This window comes from Ixodes scapularis, unplaced genomic scaffold (genome assembly GCF_016920785.2).
Source record: "Ixodes scapularis isolate PalLabHiFi unplaced genomic scaffold, ASM1692078v2 PGA_scaffold7__128_contigs__length_106722199, whole genome shotgun sequence".
In the NCBI taxonomy this organism is placed as follows: domain Eukaryota; kingdom Metazoa; phylum Arthropoda; class Arachnida; order Ixodida; family Ixodidae; genus Ixodes; species Ixodes scapularis.
This window is the reverse complement of record NW_024609882.1, coordinates 57179847-57203004: the sequence shown is the minus strand read 5'-3', so window position 1 is coordinate 57203004 and position 23158 is coordinate 57179847. Positions and strand designations below refer to the sequence as shown.

Below are 23158 nucleotides of genomic sequence, written 5' to 3'. Positions count from 1 at the left end.
TGTTTGCAGACGACTGTGTATTGTATAATAAGAATGAAACCCAACAAGATCCAATTGAACTAAGCAATAACCTCAGCAAAAGCCAACAATGGTGCAATGAGTGGCAGATGGTGTTAAACCCTTCAAAAACGGAATTGATGAGAGTAACACAAACAAACCAATTTTTAGGTTAAGATTATTTTTTAGATGGCACAAAACTCCTCCATGTGAATAGGATTAGCATTCTCGAGTGACTTACAATGGAACACTCACATTAAAAAAGCCTGCTCAAAAGCTAACAAGGCAATCTGGTATCTTAGAAGGAACATAGCTAGTGCCCCACCAGAAATAAAAATGATAGCGTATAAAACATTGGTGAGACCAGTTCTAGGATATGTGAAAATTGCAGCTAGATTCATCTAGCTGCAAGCCGCAAGCCGCTGCAAGCCGCTGAAAATTTCAGCGGCTTGCAGCTAGATTCATCTTTTGCAAATATAACCGCACAGATTCTCTCTAGTGATCTACGCTGTCGTGCCGAGCTCCCAGCTCTTGAATTCAGAATACTTAATTTTTTATGATTTAATTTGCATAAACAAATCTAATTACATGGACATACACATTGGTGAATCCACAAGGCACCGTCATTCTATCGACATAAGAAAGCCATCTGTTAGGAATGATTGCTTCTAGTTTTTTTCCTAGAGCGATTAAGGAGTAGAATGCTCTGCCAAGTAGCACTGTCACCCTAACCTCAGTTAATGAGTTTGTTAAAATGTAGAGAGCATAGTACTTTGTCTCATGTCGTAAGTGTTCATTAATCCCAATGCTTGTCTGGTGTTCTACTCCAGCCTCAGAGTCCATTGGCATCCTTCTTTCACTTGTTATGTTGGCGTTAAACTAGTGTTTGCGCCCTTCGAATGCCGTGTTCTGTCTAGTCAGTAAATCATATTATAGCAGCATTGTTTTTTCATGCTTTTTGTCGCAGCATGTATTAGTATTCTGTGCCACCATTCCTTTTTTTTTTTTTTTTTTTTTGTGTATTGTTGTGTGCATGTCTGTGATTTACTGCATTGTACTACCCACCCCTGTAAAAGCCCTGTTTACGGCTGACGGCTGTTATAATAAATAATAGAGTGACTATTCGTTCAAATCTTCAAAGAATTCAATCTAACTTTAGATTCCGGTCATGTAGTAGGCTGAAACTTATGCTTGGATCATAAAAAACTTGTGAACTGTAAATCAAATAGGCTGGAATCGAAGAATATTTAAATTCTCACAAAAATCTCGCATCTTCTCAAAGAAAATAATTGACTAAAAAGGCTAAGTATAGACATTAATGTTCAGTTACAGGTCGGTCTACTGCCTTGAGAAGTTGAGATAGGAGACAGAACGACTACGTAACTTGGGGTCTTTTGCTTGCATCATGAAGTAGTGACAACACGGCCGCACGCCGGGGCGATGCTCATCCACATCAAAATTAACTGGCAGGGGCGAGGATCGAACTGGGGAATGATTCCTGGGTCCTTCAGCGAGAGAAGTGACAAAATTATCTGGTGCGAGTGAGTACAGGTTCTGTCATAAAACAAACGACCATTGATTCTTTAGGCCCATCCCAATTTCAGCGCTCAAATTAATTAAGTCTGAAATGTCCAGCAATCGATTACCGTCAAAAACCTGTTGAACGTCGCCACAACTAACTATACGTACTTACGAGATTTCACGGCTTCCCATCGAAGTCTGCCAATCGTTGCAAGCTGGTGCGACTCATCTCTCCACGCTATCTTTTTGCACATCAAACGTAAACACGCACCACTCAACGCAACAAATGAACCGCGAGGACATGTGAACTTGTCACGTGCTCAAACCATAGCCCAAACGGCTCAAGTTGGCTCATACACTCAAGCCGCACCACAAGCCACACAGCGCCAGAACTTGCTCACATTGCTTCGTTCCCCGCTGGGTTCAGTCAGTGCTCAGTGGTATGTACGTTTCCCCTACTTGTCTTGTTTCCCTGTATTTTTGGGCACTGTTTGTTTCCTCTACGTTGGCTTTCCCGAAAACCCAAGTACACCATGCCCCAAGTAGCCAAAAATCGAAACACAAACTATAGACGTGATTGGTTAATTTCAATCACGTGTTCTATAAACTAAATTTTCGGTAATGTTTTACATCCTTGTAATTAAATGTTTAAAAAATGTTTTATAAGGCTATTGGAAATTTTTTGCAGCCTATTTTGTTTTATCGTGCACTAATTCCCACCCCACGCGAACCGGCGCAGTCTGTCTGTGCGAAGCCATCAATGCGCAACGCAAGTGATTGGATCAAGTCCTCTCTGAATCTGCGACAGAAACTGTTGTGGTAAGTTTTATATCGCCTTTGTAACGTTCGCTACTATGTTATTTTTTCAAACTTACTTCCTATCAATGTCCTAATGCTCCTGCATTCGATTTGCACGTGAGGAAATGCATGTTTCGGCCGATTGTAGGCCTACCTCGAGTTGCGCGATGTTACGGTTCGTGAGCGTCCCAGAATTTGATCGTCGTTCCTGCTTCTCTCTTTTTTTCCTTCGGTGTCCAGCATACCAAGCGATTGTCTCGCATGTGTCTCATTTCTTGCCGTCCTTTGTCCACAGGGCTTGTCGACGATGGTCAAGCGCAAAGATAGAACCGGTCGCAGGCAAATCTTGCAACTCAAGGAGGAACAGAGTCGTCCGTACTCACGTAAGTGTTTGTCTCATCACGTCGTAAACCGAGTAAGTACAACTTCGCCTGAGCAGCGTAGCAGTCGCAGCATGTCTGCCGTACCGAGATCGGACCTCCAACGTTACGTATTTCGCAAGATGGCTTCGAAGCTTTAGTTAGTTCACTGCCTAAAACCAGCGGTGTCGAAAATGGGGTTGAGGTTGGGGGCCTAGGAATTTTTGACATTTCCAGTGCGCAATTGGTAGGAAGTGGAAAGGAATGTCTCAGGGACTTCTGACGCCTCTGCCTTAAACAGTGCTTTTGTTTGTCTGTGTGGTGCCTGGAACGAGCCTTCTACTTGTGTGTTTAGCGTGTTATACCGTCTATGCATAAAAAGTGGTTACGAAGGGTCAAAAAATGACGTCACTCGAGCCGGTATCTCTGTCAGATGTTGGGATCCTGTTGGTTGTAGAATTGCTGCCAAAAAAGGCAAGCGGATGCAGACGTCGCTATCGTTGCACTGTGTCTATTTGTTTCTGCAAAAGCTTCCTTTCACTGTCGAGCTTAAGGCTTCTTCACACGGTGCATCTTTCTAGCACGCAACAGTTAAGGCTTATTCACACAATGCATCTTTTTAGTGCGCCACAATTTAGCAAGACCGAGATTTTGCGAAATTGGCCTGTGACGTATTGACTCACGAGTATTTCGCCAGACCTTGTCATCTGCCCCGGGGATATCAAGCGTTTCACATCAAAATGGTATGAAGTATGCACAGTGTGAAGAGACAGTCTGTTTTATTAATATCACTCAGTAAACTTCGTCAGATTCAGCTCACTGGGTTTACTAGACCTGCCAAACCCGGGAAAGACTGCGAACGTCAAAGAACAGGCGGATGATCTCGAGGCATTTCCGACATTTTTGCGCCGCTAGAAGTTATCCCCAGTTACCATGTTTATATGCGGTGCTTGCACTCGTCGCGGCTGTTGATGAATCTGCACCGCGCCACCAACCCGTACTGCTAAAGCGCCATTCACACACTTCAACTGAGTAGGACTCATACGCACCGTTTCGCCGCGTGTCGCTCGCTATGTTTGTTTTTCTTTCTTCGGCTTTGGCTCGGATACGGAATCGGCCAAAAATCAGACTCCTCCAAAAGCTTGCTCCGCCTCGAAGGTCGGACGTCATAGCCAAGTTGAGCGGCCATTGGCAGCATCTGCGTTTCTCCTTCGACTGATTGACAGGCCTCGGTGAGGTTTCAGCAAATAATTTCTCCAGAAGCGAGGAACACGCAACACTTTTTTCGGAGGCGCACCACTGTTCCGGTTGCATTCAGATGGGGAATCTGCTTCCCAAATTCTAGTTTCACGACACAAGTTTGGCCAACAAGATGCATCGTGTGAATAGACCTTTAGGGAAACCAAGATTTCGTGCTATTAGCTTGTTCACACGATGAGTTTGTCGCACGCAGTCTGTGACATGTTGACTCACAAAAATAGTTTCGAAATCGCCCATAGCAGGGCGCTACAAATAAAAGCTAGCCAGTCAGCATCATCCATTTGCTTCTATGCAAACAAGCGGCGTGGCGTTTTCTGCTGCCATCGCAGCGGAGTGCGCGGTGCAGGTCTCTCGATGTGCTCGATTAGCTGGGATGGCTCGTAGTGTCCGAAACGGAAGCTGCATTTCAGTTCGGGGCACTACTTCAAAAGATATTAAAGCGGAGTGTTGCCGCAGCCTTATCTGTTGTCCCTGGAATGAGCTCTTGGGAGCCTATAATTATTTTTGCATTCAAGCATTCACACCCTTTTTGCTTTCAGAACTGACGAAGAGCGTCAGTCAGGGTCTGTCTTCTCTGGTCACGAGCTACGACGACAGCGACGAGTCGGACTCTGAAGGTGCGTTCGATTAGCATCAACCTTTTGCAGCTGTTCTTACCCCCCCCACTCGAAACAACGGTATAGGGTGCTCATTGTCAATATTGTCACATTTACGGCGTAATCGTTGGATGTCACGAGACTGAAGGGTGTTGCCACAATGTCACAGAGTTATGTGATGCCACAGTGTGGCGTGACATTGCACTGTCACGGTGTCACACATTGTCATATGACATCGTAGTGTGTCGTGATGTCGCAGCTTCTTTTGATGTCACACCGTCATGGGGCATAATTTCGTGTGACATCACAATGTTACGTGATATGACGGTGTCAGGATGAGTAACACACTCATCTATAACTATAAAACTGTCTAGACAGATGATGTCTCATTGACTACTGAAGTCACGTGCCGTGACACCATGTGCCACGATGTCGTGTGACACCCTGACATGTGGCGCTGTGACATCACGCCAGCTTACGTCGCATGACTTCATATCACATGATTGCAATAGTAGTCGACGTGACATAGCATATCTAGATTGTTCTATATATAATAATAATAATATTATTTATTTATTTGCGAGACAAAAATGTGATCCAGGGTGGCATGCAAGGCTGTGCAGAAAGGTTAGAGTCCGTACACGAGTCGCCAGCCAGCCCGACACCCATGATTTGAATTAAATAAGAAAAAAAGTGGAGATAACGGCACTTTTATCAGTGTAGGTGCAGGGTTTTCGAAGAGGAAATAATCGAAAATATGTGGATGAATGAACCATACTTGATCGGAATTCATCAAAGTTTGTTGAATTAATCAAAGTTTCGACGGCTTCGTAAACTTTAATTCATTCGATCAAGTATGGTTCATTCATCTGTCTACTTTCGATAGATGGTTCTTTAGTTATAGATTAGTGTCACTCTCTAAGCAGACATTGGCGACGCCTCCTTCGCGTGAGGTGGAAGACGCATAAGGATCCAACAGTGTCACAGCTATCGCCGTTACTACTTTGTACGCGGCACAGATGTTTTTTTTTTTTCTTCTTTGTTGTTGGGTGCTGCATCTGAGAGATGTGCTTCAAAACTCCCTGCAGAGGCAAAGCGGAAAAAGCCGGCGGAGTCTGGCAATGGTTTGGTGGCAAAGGATGCAATCGACGAACAGCTGGCTGACTTCTTGAAGGTATTGTTAGTTCCTTTTGCAGTTCCTGATGTTTCTGGGATAATCACTCCAAGCCGCAAACATAATCACGTCAAGCCCCTTTAGAAAAAAACAACAACAGATGTATGACATGTGCGTCATAAGATGCACTTTCTCCGAAAAGGAAATTATTTTGCGGCTCCATTTCTGTTGTGAAAAAAATTTTAAGTTAGGAGTAATTTTGATATTTTGGTTCTTTGATTTAAAAGAGAGACATGTTTCGGAATCACTCCGAAAGACAGGGAACTCCTGGAAAATATTTTTTAACTGCCTGAATTGCAGACTTACCGTAAAGTTTCAAAACAATGCCCACCCAAAATGAAGAGATAAATGATGAAGAATATGGGGTGGGTAATGTTTGGGAATGCAACAGCAAAATTTTATTAAAAGAAACTTGGTGATAAGCACGAAGGGGGTGGGAGGGGGTGGGTTGGCCGCTACAAACTAAGTGAAACGGGAATTGATGGCACAGATTGCGGTCAAGGCAAATTCAAGTCCTACGGTGCGACAAGTATGCGAGAATCTGCTACGAACTACCCTGTCGCTATAACAGCTAACGTGGATGCCACACATTTGCGTTTCACAGTGCGATAAACGCGCGAGAACCTGCTATAAATTTGAGTGTCACGGGAACCGACATCGCACAGGCAGGTCGCAAACAAAAGCGCTACAGACTAGGATGTCACGGGAACAGATACCGCAGATTGCGGACGCAGCAGGTTCACATGTCGCGGTGCGATAAATACGAGAGAAGCCACGGCGAACGCGCTTGTCGCACGTACCGATGCCGCAGATAGCATGGTTGATGCGATTCCAGGGATGTGATTGCTGCGCCAATTGCGCCAAGGGGCCAACCCTGCTACATCCTGCTACATTTTGCCAAAATATGGGTAATCTGCCCCAAGCCTGCACCAAAGGACCAGTTTTGGTCGCCTTTCAAAACCGAAACTAAACTGAGTACCGTAATTGAGCCTGCGTGATCTAGGTGGCGCAAGCGGCGGTTTGACACAAAATACCCTGCATCAATCGTCTATACGGTCTTGCATGGTTTTTCCCGCCGTCTGTTCTTTCGCGCTCTCAACATCTTGTGGGTCTCGTCTAGCGTTTTTTTTTTTTTTTTTATTTTTTCAACGATAGACGCGGGCTTGTGCGGACACTCCGACGCTAACGTACTGGGTACCAGCCATGCCGTCACGCTGTGAAACGAAACCATGTTTTTGCGCGGCGAGTGGTACTTCGTGAGCTGAAGCACTCGCTCGTGAAAGCAGCGGCCTTGGGAAAACCATATTTGGTCCCTGCCAGCCAGTCCATACGTCGATACAAATATGGAGCTTCGTAAACTGAAACATTAGGACCGCCGCAAGTCCATCAGCATTCCTGTTCTTGTCTAAAACATACGCTACTACAAAAATCTCTTTTTAACTCAAAGACTGCTGTTTCGAAGTACTGATTACTTAGATTTCTCTTGGTGGGCTTTCTTTCGAGAGGAACCCCGGAACGTGAAAAATCTGTCTCGAAAGAAAGTTGGTGAAGATAAGTGAGCTAAAGGCACAGAAGGCAATGTCTGCACGCTGAACCCGCACAGCGCGCTTGTTTGTCTCGGGTGCAGTCGTTGCACAAAGCGCTTAAAAAAAAAAAAAACCGCATCTTCACGTGGTAAATGATGTTGATTGGGACAAAGCTCTGGTGGTGCTTGTCTGCGTAGACGCTGAGCTGCAGCATGCCGAGCCTTTCGTTCGTTTTCATCCATGTCACGCTGCGGTCAAATGCTCCAATGCGTATATAACCATGTTCCATACCACATATTCTCTTTCTGACATGGATGAAAACGAATGAAAGGCTCGGCATGCTGTGGCTCAGCGTCTACGCCGACAAGCACCACCAGAGCTTCGCCCCAATCAACATCATTCACCACGTGGAGATGCGGTTTCTTTTTTTGTTTGCCCTACACGAGCACGTGCTCACGAGCAGGAGCACGTGCACCCGACGGCGGGCGGACATACGGACATGGCTAGCCCCCTAAGGAGCTTCGCCCCTAAAACTTTCTGACCCTGGCTCGCGATGCATCAATGCACTCAGGTTCTTTTTTTCTATGGGTATAGCTTGTACCTCGCCTGCCGTCCTTGCAAGCACGCGCCGCTGGACTGTTTTTTGTCGCATGCTGTGCAGTTACACTTCGCATAAATTTTTGGAGACCAGTTGGCGATGGAGCGGAGGGGCATGGTTTCGGTTTCGATGGAACAGCCGTCTCCGCTCGCGCAACGAAGCACGTGCAGCTGCAAGCCTGCCGAAGTTGCCCTCACGTGCATATGAACATGATTGCATGACAGAGGCATCAGCCGGGACGCTTACGATTCACTGTTTTACGTTTACTTTTGACGAAAATCTGGTATGTCTGGAATCAGTAAAACGGTGGCAAGCGGTTTTTCGGAATTGCTCGGCAATGCCTACAGCACTCTACACTTGTGGGATGTCTCAATGTCTCTTCGGAGACATTGGAGTTGGACATTCATTATTAGCCTAAGCCAAAGTGAAGCTTGCAGCAGCCTTGCAGAAAGTTTCGTAAAGCAAAAAGTACCCGCCAGTCGTAATGCACCTTTTTCTTGTGCACAATTTCGCATTGCACTGCAGTAGTTATGTGTTTAATCAGTCTGAGACTGCTTCCATTTATTATATTATATAACTAGTCAACCTAATGCTGTGATATTTACTACTGTGCTGGTCATTTTCAAAATAAATTTTAAGATGTGAAGTTTGGTTCTTATCTATCTATAGTGGGTACATATGTATGTATCATTTAACTGAAGCATTGCAAATTGTGCCATGTCATTGACATTTCAGTTACATTTTGAAAGACTCCCGATAGTCGAACTTGACCATAATTCGTTTATTTCGGCGAGCAAAGTTCCTTTCGTTTGTCCAGCACTTAAAAGAAATATTTTTATTATTTTTCTAAGAATATCTGCTTCGAAAGCCACTTCTGCTGCTCCAAAACACTGTTTCGGCTGCTCCAAAGGCCACTTTTGCTGCTCCAAAATACTGTTTTAGCTGCTCCGGAAGGTGCTCCAAAACGGCTTTGGCCAATCACATCACTGCGATTCCCTTTGGACATTATACGAGCGGTAATCATGGGGTGGGCGATTTTTCGTAATTTTTTGTTACGGATAATTAGCCCCAAAAAACTGGAATCTGCGACATACTGTAAAGTTCTTTCAGAACTTTACGGTATGTCGCAGATTAACCTTTAAGAAAACGAAATACAAGTGTAAGACAACCTTTATGTTTTGAGACTCATTTTGAGTAAGCAGTGATATGATTGCTGCGCCTATTGGACCAAACTGCGCCAAAGGGATAACCCTGCTACATCCGGCTACATTTTGCCAAAATATGGGCAATCTGCGCCAAGCCTGCGCCAAAGGACAAATTTTTGTGGCCTTTCAAAGCCGAAACTAAACTAAGCACCGTAATTGAGCATGCACGAGCTAGGTGGCGCAAGCAACCACCCGACACAAAGTACCCGCGTCAATGGTCCATCCGGTCTCATCAGTTACGTGTCTCATCAGTTACGTGTCTCATCAGTCAGAGACTGCTATTTATTATATTGTATAACTAGTGAACCTAATGCTGTGATATTTACTACTAAGCTGGTCATTTTCAAATAAATTTTAATATGTGCAGTTTAGTTCTGAAGCACTGCAAAATGTGTCATGTCATTGGCATTTCAGTTACATGTTGAAAGACTCCCAGGTGGTCTAACATGACCATAATTTGTTTATTGCGGCGAGCAAAGTGACCTTCGTTTGTCCAGCACTTAAAACAAATATTTTTATTCTTCTAAGAATATCTGCTCCAAAAGCCACTTTTGCTGTTCCAAAACACTGTTTTGGCTGCTCCGAAAGGTGCTCCAAAACACCTCAGGCCAATCACATCACTGAGTAAGGAGCAATTCCAAAATGTACAGGGAGATCCCACGAAAAGAGAACAGTGTTTTTCGGCCCAGGTGCTCAAACTTTGTGAGAATGTTCAAACTCCATGAGAATGTGGCGCAAGTGGATGGGACAGGATGCTAAAGTTTGAGAACATGATGTTACCTGGATCAAAAGATAACTAAGAAAAACTTAACTTTCTCTAGGAACCGATGTCCAAGTCTAATTTCATCAAAACAAAGCATGACATTGTAGGTACCTGTAGCACCTATTTCAGTGAAACAGACTTGTCAGCAAGGAAGAAAAGAATTTATCTTGCTGACAAGTGTTTTTCAATTATACAAATTGCACGAGCGTTCCCAATATCATTTCTTGTTTTGACAATACAGTCTAATCTTGTTATAACGGACCTTGATTTTGACCAAGATTTTGGTCTGTTGTAAGAAGAGTATGTTGTATGCAGATATGAAGTTGAATGAATGGTACATAGAGGAAAACCAACCAAACTTCACAAATTGGTATGTTATATCCAAATGTCTGTTGTATCCAGGTCTATTATAATGAGCTTAGACTGTATTAGAATTAAAAAATTGTCAACTAATAAAAAAAAAAATTTAATTATTTTTAATGTGGGCAACGGCATGTTCTCAAACTTGCACTTTCTATCCCAACCATTAGCTTCGCGTGCTCATGGAATTTGAGCTTCCTGCAATGCGCAGTTCAGTTATCTGGGACGAAAAACACAATTCTCATTTCTCGGGAACTCCCCGAACTTCAAGCAATGTGGTTTTTGTGGCATACACGTTGTGTTCATACTGAAGTTTTATGCCATAAAACATTAGGACAGATAGTAAAAGGCAACAGATAGTGACACACTCTATTGTTGGCACTTGAAAAAAAAAAAAAGGTTTATTTAATTGTTGGAATTTTTAAAGAAAGTGTGACAGAATGCCATGAAGAGCCCTTGTGGAATATGTGACACGGATTTTAGGGGAAACAAAAAAACACATAATGGAAATGAAGTAAAAATAAAGTTAAAAAGAAAGAACAAGGTTCCAAACATCCCCCCCCAAATTGAACCCAGGACTTCAAGAAAAAACAGGACTCGTAAAGTGGCGGTTACTTTACCATGCCACGGGTGGGAAGCACACAGGTAACTGCGTGCCCACACCGTACGACCGCGTCGTATTATTTGACGTCGTAGAAAAGATTGAAAGGAGGGAGAGTGGGGAAGCAGGCGAAACCAGCACGTTTCATGTATATCGACCTTATCCGTGGGATCGAGGCAACCCTAGCACATAAGCGCAAGTGTTGATGTGTACCCTGGATTTTAAAAAAAATTAAAGTGAATATTTTAGAAATTTTACATCCAGGGAACTTGACGGAAGTGCCCACTAAACTTTAGTGCCATGCTGTCGGGGTAAACTGGAGCTTCAGCTGCGTTCCTTATAAAATTCAGTTTTTCGTACAGTGTAGACCGCATATAACGTATGTCGCGGGAGTCGCGAAAATCCGCACTATAAGCGGTACCGCACTATAACCAAAACATCAATGTTTCAGGCCAAAATACATGCCATGAGACAACTTACACTTGTGAAAAGAATTTATTTTATGTTAGATGAAAAATAAAGCTTAGTTTGAGGAAAGTTTTTATTTCACCTGACTAGTACAGTTCTGTCTCAAGTGTGTTACACATTTTGAAAAAAATGAGCAGCTTTTGCCTGGCGCAGCCTTTTAACGGCGTCGCGGGTTGCGGACGGACGTTGAGAGCGTTCAGGATTGCTAACCCTAATCACTTTTCTCCGGAGATGAAAACGCGTGAAAATTCGCATCCTTCTCACGGTACGCGCCAGTAATACCTTGAACTTGAGCGCACGCATGAAATGCGCCAAATAAGAAATCCGGGCGATGTTCGAAGACACAAATGCTTAGAAATCACCACTGTAGTCGAAGTAAGCAAACACGACGACACGGGCGTTTCTGCCGTCTTGAGAGCGCCGCCACGACATCGCCGCACGAGTAGGTGAATCTTCCCTTCTAGCACGTGCTGGGTTATCATAGCGACACAACGAAAATTCACAGTCAAGGATAGCGCTTTTACGCGGAACGATGAGATGAACGCCGTCTACGACGACGATCACAACCGACGCCGTGTTTGCGGATAGAAGCAGCCGGCCCGCGACCGGCACGACCGGCATGTAACGATGTAACGCGCGCAACACTTCTCCTCGACCTGCGATTGGTCTGTCGCTGCGGTTGTTTGTTTCCAACGCAGCGGAGGGACGCACGCACGTGAACGACACGTGCGTGCGTCCCTCCGTCGCTATGGCAACTGAAGCCTTTCGCCTTTCGCTTCTTCCCGCTTCTTCGAGCAACTCGGCTGTGGAGCAACTGCCACGCGAGTGCCGCTTGCTGCTCGCGCCTAGAGTAACTGTATATGCAGGCTCTGCAAGCAGAGCCTATACAGTTACTCTACTCGCGCCGTCAGCGCCGTTATCTAGTGTCGCACAGGGAAGCGCGCTCGCTGCTCCGGTCGTCGGCGCGGCCGGCGGGCTGTGCCAGAAACCGCACTATAACCGGTATTTCCCTTCGCGCGCCTGCATTTTAAGCGGTATGTAATTACATGGAGTTCTATGGGAGATGAACCGGTGGTTTAAAAAAACCGCGCTATACCGGTCCTGCACTATAAGCGGTTACGTTGTAAGTGGTCTATACTGTAGCACGGTTTGATTCATAGATTTGAAAAAAAGATGTTTGATGCCGAGTGATTTTTGATGGATACGGTCAGTCATTAGTGACGATTGATGGAGTAATTACGACTGTCTGCCTCGTATTGTTTCTTAAAAGGCGGGAGGAGTGTTTACGAACACGCTAAAGGCCTTGACGCGCCGTTCACGCATTTCAGGAGATTGACGCCATCTCGTCGGTTTCTCAAGCCGAGAAGGAAAATGCAGACGACGGCCAGGCCGGCGGCTCCGGCTTCGGCTTGGCGACCGACCCAGTGCCGCCACCGCCCGAACCCGTGGTGGAATCCGAGCACCGGGAACTCAACGACAAAGGTTGGATGGCAGTTTTATTTTTGCACAAAAACTATTTTTGAAAAGATCTTTTTTACTACAAACTTTTTAAGGTCTAGCCGTACAGCGTACAAGTTCATCCGGTCGGACGGTCGTGCGCACGCTTTGTCGTGATGGTGCGCCGGCCGCAGCCACCGTCGAAGCAAGAACGTCTGTTTTGAACACCTGGCCTCCGGCATGCGTTCGTTCTTTCGACCCGCACTTCGACTGCACGTGCACGCTCAAGGCACTGGGAGTTTTTGCGAAGGAGGACGACGCAATGGACCTGTTGCAAAACATTCAGCGCCACGGCGGCTGCGGATTTCGGGAACCATCGGTACAGATCACGCACTTTCTCGTTGCGCCTCCGCAATTGCACATGAGTCGTGGCAGCTACCATCAGCAGCAGCTGTTGCAGCCATCCCGGCCATCTGTTGGTACGTCGTTGGCGGCGTACCGTGTCTGTGCTGCCCGTGATAACAAGGACGACCTTAATCTGCATTGTGCTATTCACTTATTTCAATATGTAATGCATTGTAACTTGCCTTAACGTCTCGCATTGTCATCGAGCCCGCTTATTTTGCACCGCAACCATGGCAGGCTTCAACTAGGTTGGACGAAGTGTGGGTGTAGTGGACGATGGAGCCTGTATAAAGGAAAGTGATGAGAAGGGGGCAGCCTCGCGAGCTTTCAACGCGATACCCTCTCCCCCATTCCTGCGCACTCATCCGACTCGGCTGTTTAAGTGTCATCGCCTCGGTAGCCTTGCTCGTTTGCACATTTCACGGGGTAGCGGGAGGGAAGACGACGGGAGGGGCGTACTGACGATTCCCATCATTTGTCGCTTGGTGCGTGTGGGCTTTCGAATTTTTGTGAGGGGTCTGTTCCTTGGGGAGGTTTCGCACCAAGGGTTGTCGGCCGTCGCTGTAAAATTGTGCGCTTTCTTGTCCCCTAAAACGTGTTCGCCGTTCACTGACACCCCTCCGACCTTTCCGTTTCCAGGGACCACAGCGCCAAAGCTGTCCGCGGCCGAGCTGACCGCAGCTGAGCCGACTGCGTCCGAGCCGACGTGCGTGTGGATCGAGTGCATGGACGACGCGACGGGCTACATCTACTACTGGAACCAGGAGACCAACGAGGTTACCTGGGAACGCCCGCCCGAGTACGAGGCCTACCTGGCGCTCTTTGCCCAGTACCAGGAGGATCCCGCTGCGCCAAACGGGGATGGCGGTGGTGTCGGCGGCGGCACCGGCGTCGGCTCACTCGGCACCCACGAGGGCGTCGTCACCGCGGCAGCGGACAGTTTTGAGGCACCGGAGGCCCATCGGGTGGCTCGCGACGAGGCTCCTTCAAAGAAGCGCAAGCTGGAGCCACAGATTGGGTGCGTGCATGGCTGTCTTATTATGAAACCTGGAACGCGTCTCCATTCAGCGTCTTTACCGCGATCTCAATAGTGGTCCCTTGATATCCGCCCGACGACGTCATACAAATTGGTGCCGTTATTAGGTTCATACACATTGAGGGACATACTTTTATTGACAGACGAGCTGCTCTTTGCAGGCCAGTGATGTGATTGCTGCGCCAAACTGCGCCAAGGGGCTAACTCTGCTACATCCTGCTACATTTCGCCAAAATATGGCTAATCTGCGCCAAGCCTGCGCCAAAGAACCAATTTTGGTCGCCTTTCAAAAACGAAACTAAGCTGAGAACTGTAATTGAGCATACGTGAGCTAGGTGGCACAAGACGCCGCCCGACACAAAGTACCCTGCATCAATCGTCTATTCGGTCTTGCATGGTTTTTTCCGCCGTTCGCGTTTCGCGCTCTCGTCGTCTCGGGTCTTTTTTTTTTTTTTTCTTTTTTTCTTTTCTTTAATTTTTTAGCGATAGACGCGGGCATGTCCGAACGCTGCGACGTTAGTTGGTGTGCCGGGTTCCAGACATGCCGTCATGCTGCGAAACAATACCACGTTTTTGCGCGGCGAGAGTTACTTCGTGAGCTGAACCGCTGTGCGACCGCAGTCGCTGTGGTCGCGCGACGTCGTGTGTTGCCGTCCCCACGTCGCTGCAGATGTGGCGCTTTCTAAACTGAAACGCATCAATATTCCTGCTCTTGTTTAAATCATACGCTGCTATAAAAAAACCTCTTTGACTCAATGACTGCTTGGCGAAGTTTTGATTACCTAGGCTTCTCTCGGTGGACTTTCTTTCGAGAGGGACCCCGGTACGTGGAAAATCTGCCGCGAAAGAAAGTTGATGACGAGAAGTGAGCAAAAGCAAAGAAGGCAATGGTCTGCACGCTGAACCCGCACACCGCGCTTGTTTGTCTCGAGTTCAGTCGTTGCACAAAGCGCTCCAAGAACTTTTTGACCTTGATTCGCAGTGTCTTGCATCGATACGCTCAGGTTCTTTTTTTCTGTGCGTTTAGCCTGTACCTCGCCTGCCGGCCTGGCAAGCACGTGCCGCTGGACTGTTTATTGTCGTATGCTGGACAGTTACATTTTGCATACTATTTTGGGAACCAGTTCGCGACAGAGCGGAGTGGCATGGTTTCGGTTTCGGTCGAACTGCCGTTGTCTCCGCTCACGCGACGAAGCACGTGTAACTGCAAACCTGCCGAAGTTGCCCTCACGTGCATGTGAACATGATTGCACGAGAGGCACCAGCCGGGACGCTTGCAAGTCATTGTTTTACGTTTGCTTACTTTTTATAAAAATCTGCCACGTCGGGAACCAGTAAAAAATAAAAAGTTTTTTTTTTTTTGTTTTTTTTTAATTGCTTGGCAACGCCTACAGCGGCAAAAACACAAGCAGCGAATTCCGCCCCAACACGTCACACGCATCACAACACAAAGTGTCCTTCGTTTGTCCAGCACTTAAAACAACTATTTATTTTTCTAACAATATCTCCTCCAAAAGTCACTTTTTCTGCTCCGAAACACTGTTTTGGCTGCTCCAAAAGCCACTTTTGCTGCTCCAAAGCACTGTCTTGGCTGCTCCAAAGGTCACATTTGCTGCTCCAAAACACTGTTTTGGCTGCTCCAAAAGGTGCTCCAAAATGGCTTAGGCCAATCACATCACTGCAGGCATTTTCTGGAACTTACCGTATTTACTCGCAGAAAAAACGCACTTTTTTTTTTTTCAAAAAAATGATGCAAAGTTGGGGGGGGCGTTCATTACGCGAAGTAAAATTTTTGCGTCCGTATTTACTCCCATAATGAACGGACCTTTTATCCTGAACAATCGACGTAACTTCTTATCTCTTTGCGCGCGGCGCGCGACCCCGTAACCAAACTGGGCTGTGCAAAAAACGCAAAAAAAAAAAAAAAAGCTCCTCTTTGTTCTTTTTTCTTCTAGTTCCTTAGGTACTTTTTTTTTTTTTTTTGCTTTCTTTCGCAAGCTGTTTTGTTTGCTTAGGCGAGGGCTTCTCCGTTTATCTTTCTTATCTCCGTGCGCGCGGCGAGGACCCGCGAACCCCAGTAACCAAACTGCGCTGTGCAAAACAAAAATTAGGAAAAAAAAAACTCCTCTTTTGTTTGTTTTTCTCGTAGCTCCGTGGGTGGTTCTTTTTCCTTTTTTCTTTTTGCCGCCTTTCGCAAGCTGTTTCGTTTGCTTAGAGGGCTTCTCCGCTTCTCTTTCTTACCTCCTTGCGCGCGGCGCGCGACCCCCCCCCCCCCCCCCCCTCCCCCCGTAACCAAACTGCGCTGTGCAAAAAATGAAAAAAAAAAAAAAAAAGGTCCTCTTTGTTTTGTTTTTCTCTAGTTCCGTTTTTCTTTTTTTTTTTTTTTTTTTGCCGCCTTTCGCAAGCTGTTTTGTTTGCTTAGAGGGCTTCTCCGCTTGTTTTTCTTACCTCCTTGCGCGCGGTCCCAAAGCCCAGACTGGGCTGTGCAAGAAAAAAAGCTCCTCTCCATGTTCCTTTTCTTGCTTCCGTTGGATCTTTTCTAATTTTTTGAACGCCTTCTGCAAGGCGTTTTGTTCGCCCACGCTGCCCATGCATTGGCGACTTCGCTGCACCAGGATAGAAAAGTGCGTTCATTTCGCGCGCGTGTGGGGAGGGGGTCAAAATTTTGACCTCCGAGTGGGGGGTGCATTTAATACGCGAGTGAAAAAAAATTGAAATTTTGAGAGCCCACTTGGGGGGGGGTGCATTCATTACGCGAGTGCGTTCATTGTGCGAGTAAATACGGTATATGCCGATGTTGGCAGAAGTGTTGTGCTATGATTCATTTTTCCTTTATTTTTTTCCCCATTGTAAATGGAACCTTTTCTGCAGAGCCTTATTTCAAAAATGAATGCTTTGCGTTTTTTTAGCACCCTATCTATTCTAATTAATAATTAATATCCTTCATTATCAAAGAACCCTCAATCATTATCAGCATTGAACTCATTTAGCGAAGCAATCACTTTTTTCCGTATTTACTCGACTGTAACGCAAGTTTTTTTTCAAAACTTCCCTCACCTAATTTGGGGGTTTGCGTTATAATCGAAATGCCTCTAAATTTGCCTTGGCAGTGTCGCAGCACAGGCTCTCTGAGATGCCTACGACGAATCTCGCAATCTTTCAATCTTGTGCTGGCAACATATACACGCTGGCAACATCCAATCTAATCCAATCCTATTCTTGCTTGCGACGTGTTTGCGACTCATTGTGCCCGTGTTTCGCAGGCTGCTATTTTGTGCTTTCGCGACTTTGGACTTGAGCAAGTCGCGCAGCAGCAGTGTTCGGGGAAAAAGAGCACGCTACCGTTCCAACAGCGGGCACTCCCTGCCCTCCTTACGCACGCGCGTGCCCTTCCCTTGCTTTTGCCATCCTCCACTTTTCTTTTTTTCGTTTTTTTCTTTCTTACAACTGCTTTTTTGTTGCATACTCCCATGCGCATATGCTGGCTTGGCGGTATGGGAGCCCCACAGCGCAAACTATGTATTCGCCGTTGGCGCAATCGGATTGCAGGAGAAGCGACGGGTGCCCGTGCGAGCGGTCGTGCTTCGTTCTCTAGTTCGCTAATCGAGTGTCTCCGCCTGGGAGGCCATGGGAGTTTGATAAAGAAAACTAACACTCCTATACTATTACATGTCATTTTCAAGGGGATGTTTGGACTGTTCGATATTAACAATAATAAAGAAGTGAATACAGCCGGGCTCGACTGTATTCACCTCTTCGAATATGTTGTTGGTTGTAACTTACCTTTACGTCTGGCAGTGTTACTTAATCCACTTACTTTTCTCTGCAGACGTGGTAGGGTTCGGCTAGGTTCGACATAGCGTTGGTGCAGCAGACGACAGAGCCGGTACAAAGGAGAGGGATGAGATGGGGGCAGCCTCGCAAAACAGCCATTGAGATACCCTCTCTCCCATTTCCCTGCGCTCATCGGACTTTGTTCTCGGCTGCTCAAACGTTGCTGCCATAGTAACCTGCGCCTGCTTGCGTATACCACGTGGTAGCGGGTAGAAAAACGATGGGTGGGGCGTACCGAGGACTCCCATTATTCGTCCCACGGCGCGCGTGGGCTTTTGGGATTTTTGCAAAGGGTCTGTTCGTCTCTGGGAGGACAACATAGGCGAACTCTAGCGACAGAGGAGGAACACCGGAGTGTACGAAACAATCCGCCTCGGTCTCCAGAGGCTCTCTATGGGGAAAGACCCGGGAGCAGGTGTAAAGAAATAGCAGAGCAAACGCGGGGAAACACTGAGAGTTGTCGATCACGTTTTGCACCTTGTGTACCTCCCTCCTTTGGATTTGAATTGGATAACACGGCAGGCAATTTGGCCACACCAACGAGATCTAAAGAAAAGCTGATTTTTTACTTGTACCATGCAATAAAATCAATGAAGAAATTATTAATTTGTTTGAAAACGACATATTCCACTTTAATAAAGTAAAGAATGTGTCACAAAGCTGTTTAGACCAAAAATTATATATTGCTTGTTTGCCCCTCAGTTTAGCAGGGCTATCCCCAGTGCAATAAACATCAACCCTAAACCCCACGTTTATTTGCCGTGTGATCCCAAACTCCTTTGGATACGGGTACCTTTATCTGGGGGACCTAAGCTACAGGTCCTTTAGGCAGCTCTTGTGAATGGGGTATTAGGGGCACCCCAAGCTCTCAATCTTTGTCGAGGGTCCCTAAGGTAGCTGTTTTACCAGTTAAACACGGTTTTAGAAGGTCTGAGCCAGCACTAATGCACGACCACAAAGTTTGTAGGCATCTGAACTACTTCACTGCAACAGTGTCAAGACCAGGGGGAGTTTTTCAGCTATGAATAGAGACAGGGGTTCCTCTAGATTAGTGAGAACCCCTGTTGTACTGGGTGTCATCATCACGGTATCTAGCGACATTGAAAGATTATATCTTCCATGGCTTCAAGAGTGATGGCACTCGGGACTGGAATGTTGTTAAACAATGTTAGGGGGTTAGGGGTAGCGTGAGAAGGGAGGGGCAGTTTGTCTATTCTAGTGGTAATGCCGATTTTAGGTAGTCAGTTGGGTGAGTTGGCACTTATAACAGGGTTAAATTTGTGCTCAAAACGACAAGAACAGAGGAGAGAAACACGTAGCTGCTTGTTTGTTGTCTACGTTTTTCTCTCCTCTGTTCTTGTCTTTTTGTGCGCAACTTTAACCATGTGGAATCAAGAGTCAACAAGCAACAAGCTGTCCTTGTACATCTTTGCTTGTTGTTATGCATGTCTAGATAGTGTAAGACCTGGCTCCACCTTTTGTATATGTGGACATAGTATTAAGACAGTGTCTTTGAAGGTTGTCAGTTTGTCAGAACGCAGTGTTTATTAAGTCCTGCAGCCTCTGCAAGGCAGTTACAAAATTTCTTTGCTTGAAAAGCTGAGATTCGCTTTTTGCTTTGTTCTTCAGAATTGGATTCCAAACGGGAACCACTTCCTGGCTCAAGAAGTAGGCACTTGTAGTTTTTATATAGATGCTAATTATTATTTTGGTTCATTTTCTTCTAGGAAGATCATACCAATCACGTCTTACGGATCTTCTGACGGTAGTTCTTCGGAAGAAAGCGATGGCGGAGCATCAGCATCTTTGATGAAAACTAGTCGCTTATCCAAGAGACAGAAGGGCTTATCATCCGTCAAGGCTGCTAAACTTCGACGGTCGTCACACAGTCCAGAGGCTCTGATTGGCCCTCAGCTACCTGAGACATTGATTGGCCCACAACTTCCTGAAGTAATAATTGGCCCTCAGCTTCCCAAAGCCACAATTGGCTCTCAACTCCCTGAAACAATGATTGGCCCTCAACTCCCTGAAACAATGATTGGCCCTCAACTCCCTGAAACAATGATTGGCCCTCAGCTTCCTGAAGTAACAATTGGCCCTAACCTCCCCGAAACAATTATTAGCCCTCAACTTCCTAGGGTAATGATTGGGCTGCAACTGCCAGAAGCAATGATTGGCCCTCAGCTCCCACAAACGGCGACAGATTATCAACTACCAGATGCTGTGATTGACCCTCAGCTTCCCGAAGCAACGATCGGTCCCCAACTACCGGAGGTTATGATTGGCCCCCAGCTTCCCGAAGTCATGATTGGTCCCCAACTCCCAGATGAAGAGATTGGTCCACTGCCTTTGGGGGAGACAATAGCCCCTCGACTTCCAGAGACGGTGGTCGGCCCGCAGTTGCCTTCTGGGGATGGTGCCATTCCGGATCCTCTCGCTCCGCAGTCCCCAGTGCCACTCGAACCCGGAACTGATGACTCAGTTTTCTTACCTTCACAACTAGACGAGGCGGAATTGGAAGCGGCTTCTGTTTCATGCTGTGCTGAACCAAGCGGCGATTCGGCGCCAAGTTCTCAACTTCCATATTCGTCGAATTGTGCCAATGAGTCGGCCGCCCAATCGCCCGACCGTTCGACATCTGCCCTCGCCGCGCTCGTCGATTACCCCGGATCGCCGGCACTCGAGGAGGGAGAGATTGTTGACGATGAAGACGAGGACGTGTGTGCCGACGGGAAACTGGTGCCGGTGACGTACCCCGTGATGGTTGGTGCCAGGTTTCAGTTTGGTGCCGCTGAAGAGACTGCCCGCGTTGAGAGCGGCCCCGTGACTGCAGACTCCACACTTGATTCCGCGACGGGGCGTGACGAAAGAAATCCGGTGTCGGCACGGACTTCGAAAACCTCTCGTAAAAGTGTCAAGGATGCCGAGGTAACTATGGTGTTTACTTCCTTTTTGTTTTAACGGAGAACGCTTTTATGGGCTGGTGTTGCTGTCTAATGCGCAACATTAGTGATGCGTCTTTCCCTCCCGATTTAGCAAGAAAGTTGGGCGCCGAGTGCATTGTGTCTGTCTTATGGCTGGCTCACGAATTCGCGTTTGGCTGAGATCGACTGCACTACGACCGCTTTTCACACCAGCCTTAGCGCCTTTCGTACGAGGTCACCGCCTCCTGTCACTGCTGTGCGTGCAGGTTTCAACGTGTTATGTCGGTGCACTTGTGACTGAAGTGCGAGAAACAATCCCAGGCAGCACTCCAGTGTTGGGCCAGCGTTGGCACAATATTGGATTTCAATATTTGAGTGCAACCCGCTCCAACCCTGGGCCAATGGAAATTCTGATATTGGGCCAAGGGTCATCCAGGGTTGCTTCCGTTATCATGTTAATATTGGCATTCCGATTTGTCTAGTTAAATATGAATATCTGTAACCAATATTACAACGTGATTTCCAATATTGGTTCCAAATTATATTCCAGGATTTCCAACATTGAGATCCAACGATAAGCCAAGATTTCCAATATTGGTGTCGAAATGATATGCCGGGATTACCAATATTGGTATCCAATATTATGCTATGATGTCCTATATAGGTATTCAATGATAGGCCATTTTATTCTACTATTGTTAACCAATTATATTCCGGCCTTTCCAATACTGTGATCCGATCACAAACCAATTTTTCCAATGTAATTATCCCGCCTGTTTTCCCAATATCGGCATTGAATGATAGGCCATTTTTCTAATCTTTTTATTCATTATTTAACCTGAATGAACTCTATAATGGTGGCAATAATGCCACCTTTTTCAGCAGGGTTTCGACAATTGTTTGGCAAAAATATTCTTTATTCATAGTTAATGTGAATAATGACATACATTTGTTGTATCATACATATTTGTTTTAAATCCAAATGATGTCAGGTAGAAGCAAAATGACTTCATCTATGTTTGCATTACACCAAGAGAAACAAGCGCATCAAATTTTTTAATGATTCATTTACTTCAATATAGACATCCCCCTTGTGGCAGAACTAACGAATAATGACAATTTTTGTCAGTTGGAAATCGGCCAAAATAATAATAAGAAATAGTAATACAAAAATAAATAAAATAATAATCAAAGCTCATATTAGAAATATTCAGTGATTCCACTCCTGCGCCATTTTGCATCAGAGACAATTGTGTGGCTTGCCAAATTAGGTGACGACTTGCGCCACCTATCATAGCCACACACAACCTGAGCCGCGGCAAAGTGAAGGACACCTAGTGTCTGCGCTGTCAATCGGGGCAGCTGCTTCTTTCTGAGGCAAACGCAAGCCTTTCCGAGAACATGACAATGCTGGCTGGCTTAAGGGTCGGTCTGGCCTTTGGTAGGTTCCTTGTGTTCGAAAAAAAAACAAAAAAACCCGCATCTCCACGTGGTGAATGATGTTGATTGGGGCGAAGCTCTGGTGGTGCTTGTCTGCGTAGACGCTGAGCCACAGCATGCCGAGCCTTTCGTTCGTTTTCATCTATGTCATGCTGCGGTCAAATGCTCAAATGCGTATATAACCTCGTTCCATACCACACATTCTCTTTCTGACATGGATGCAAACGAATGAAGGGCTCGGCATGCTGCGGCTCACTGTATACGCAGACAAGCACAACCAGAGCTTCGCCCCAATCAACATCATTCACCACGTGGAGATGCGTTTTTTTTTTGTTTTTTTTTGCCCTGCACGAGCATTTGACGCCGGACATCGGACGGACGTGCGGACATGGCTAGCCCCTAAGGAGCTTCGCCCCTAATAGAAAGTTGCATCAAAAGTTGTGTTAACTTTTTTATATCAGAACTATCTGTTTAGTAATCCCTCACAAGGGATTTCTGTGAAAGAAAAAGTTTTTGTAGTTAAGCTTATGGAGACCAACATTACAAAACACCTTTACTGTGTAAACAAAGGAAAAAAGCTTCGGAGATTTTTTAACTTTAAAGTTCTAATTTATTTATGTATTTATTTATTTCAAAATACTGTCAATCTCATTGGGATTTTTGCAGGTATTGGGAAAAATAAATATACATCAAGAGGCGAATATCAATAAAAGCGGAACAGCAAAATATCACGTCATTCTTGTAACAGAAAAAACATATCAATTCATAAATTGACAATGTAGTTTTTCTATTCAATTCAACACTTGTACGACTAAAAAAGTGTTTATCTAAACTATTCCAGTCTCCTATGGCTGAA

General features: G+C 45.9%; 1 protein-coding gene across 1 annotated transcript in view; it reads left to right on the top strand.

The window, feature by feature from the left end:
* Window positions 1-2250: 2250 nt before the first annotated feature.
* Window positions 2251-23158, top strand: part of LOC115319493 — a 44109-nt gene continuing 23201 nt past the window's right edge. Inside the window, exons 1-7 of the mRNA XM_040212477.3 lie at window positions 2251-2337; window positions 2612-2699; window positions 4475-4552; window positions 5620-5705; window positions 12555-12708; window positions 13708-14086; window positions 19666-20866. Coding sequence (XP_040068411.1) covers window positions 2624-2699; window positions 4475-4552; window positions 5620-5705; window positions 12555-12708; window positions 13708-14086; window positions 19666-20866 — 1974 coding nt within the window. The 5' untranslated portion in view covers window positions 2251-2337; window positions 2612-2623. The remainder of the gene's footprint in view (window positions 2338-2611; window positions 2700-4474; window positions 4553-5619; window positions 5706-12554; window positions 12709-13707; window positions 14087-19665; window positions 20867-23158) is intronic.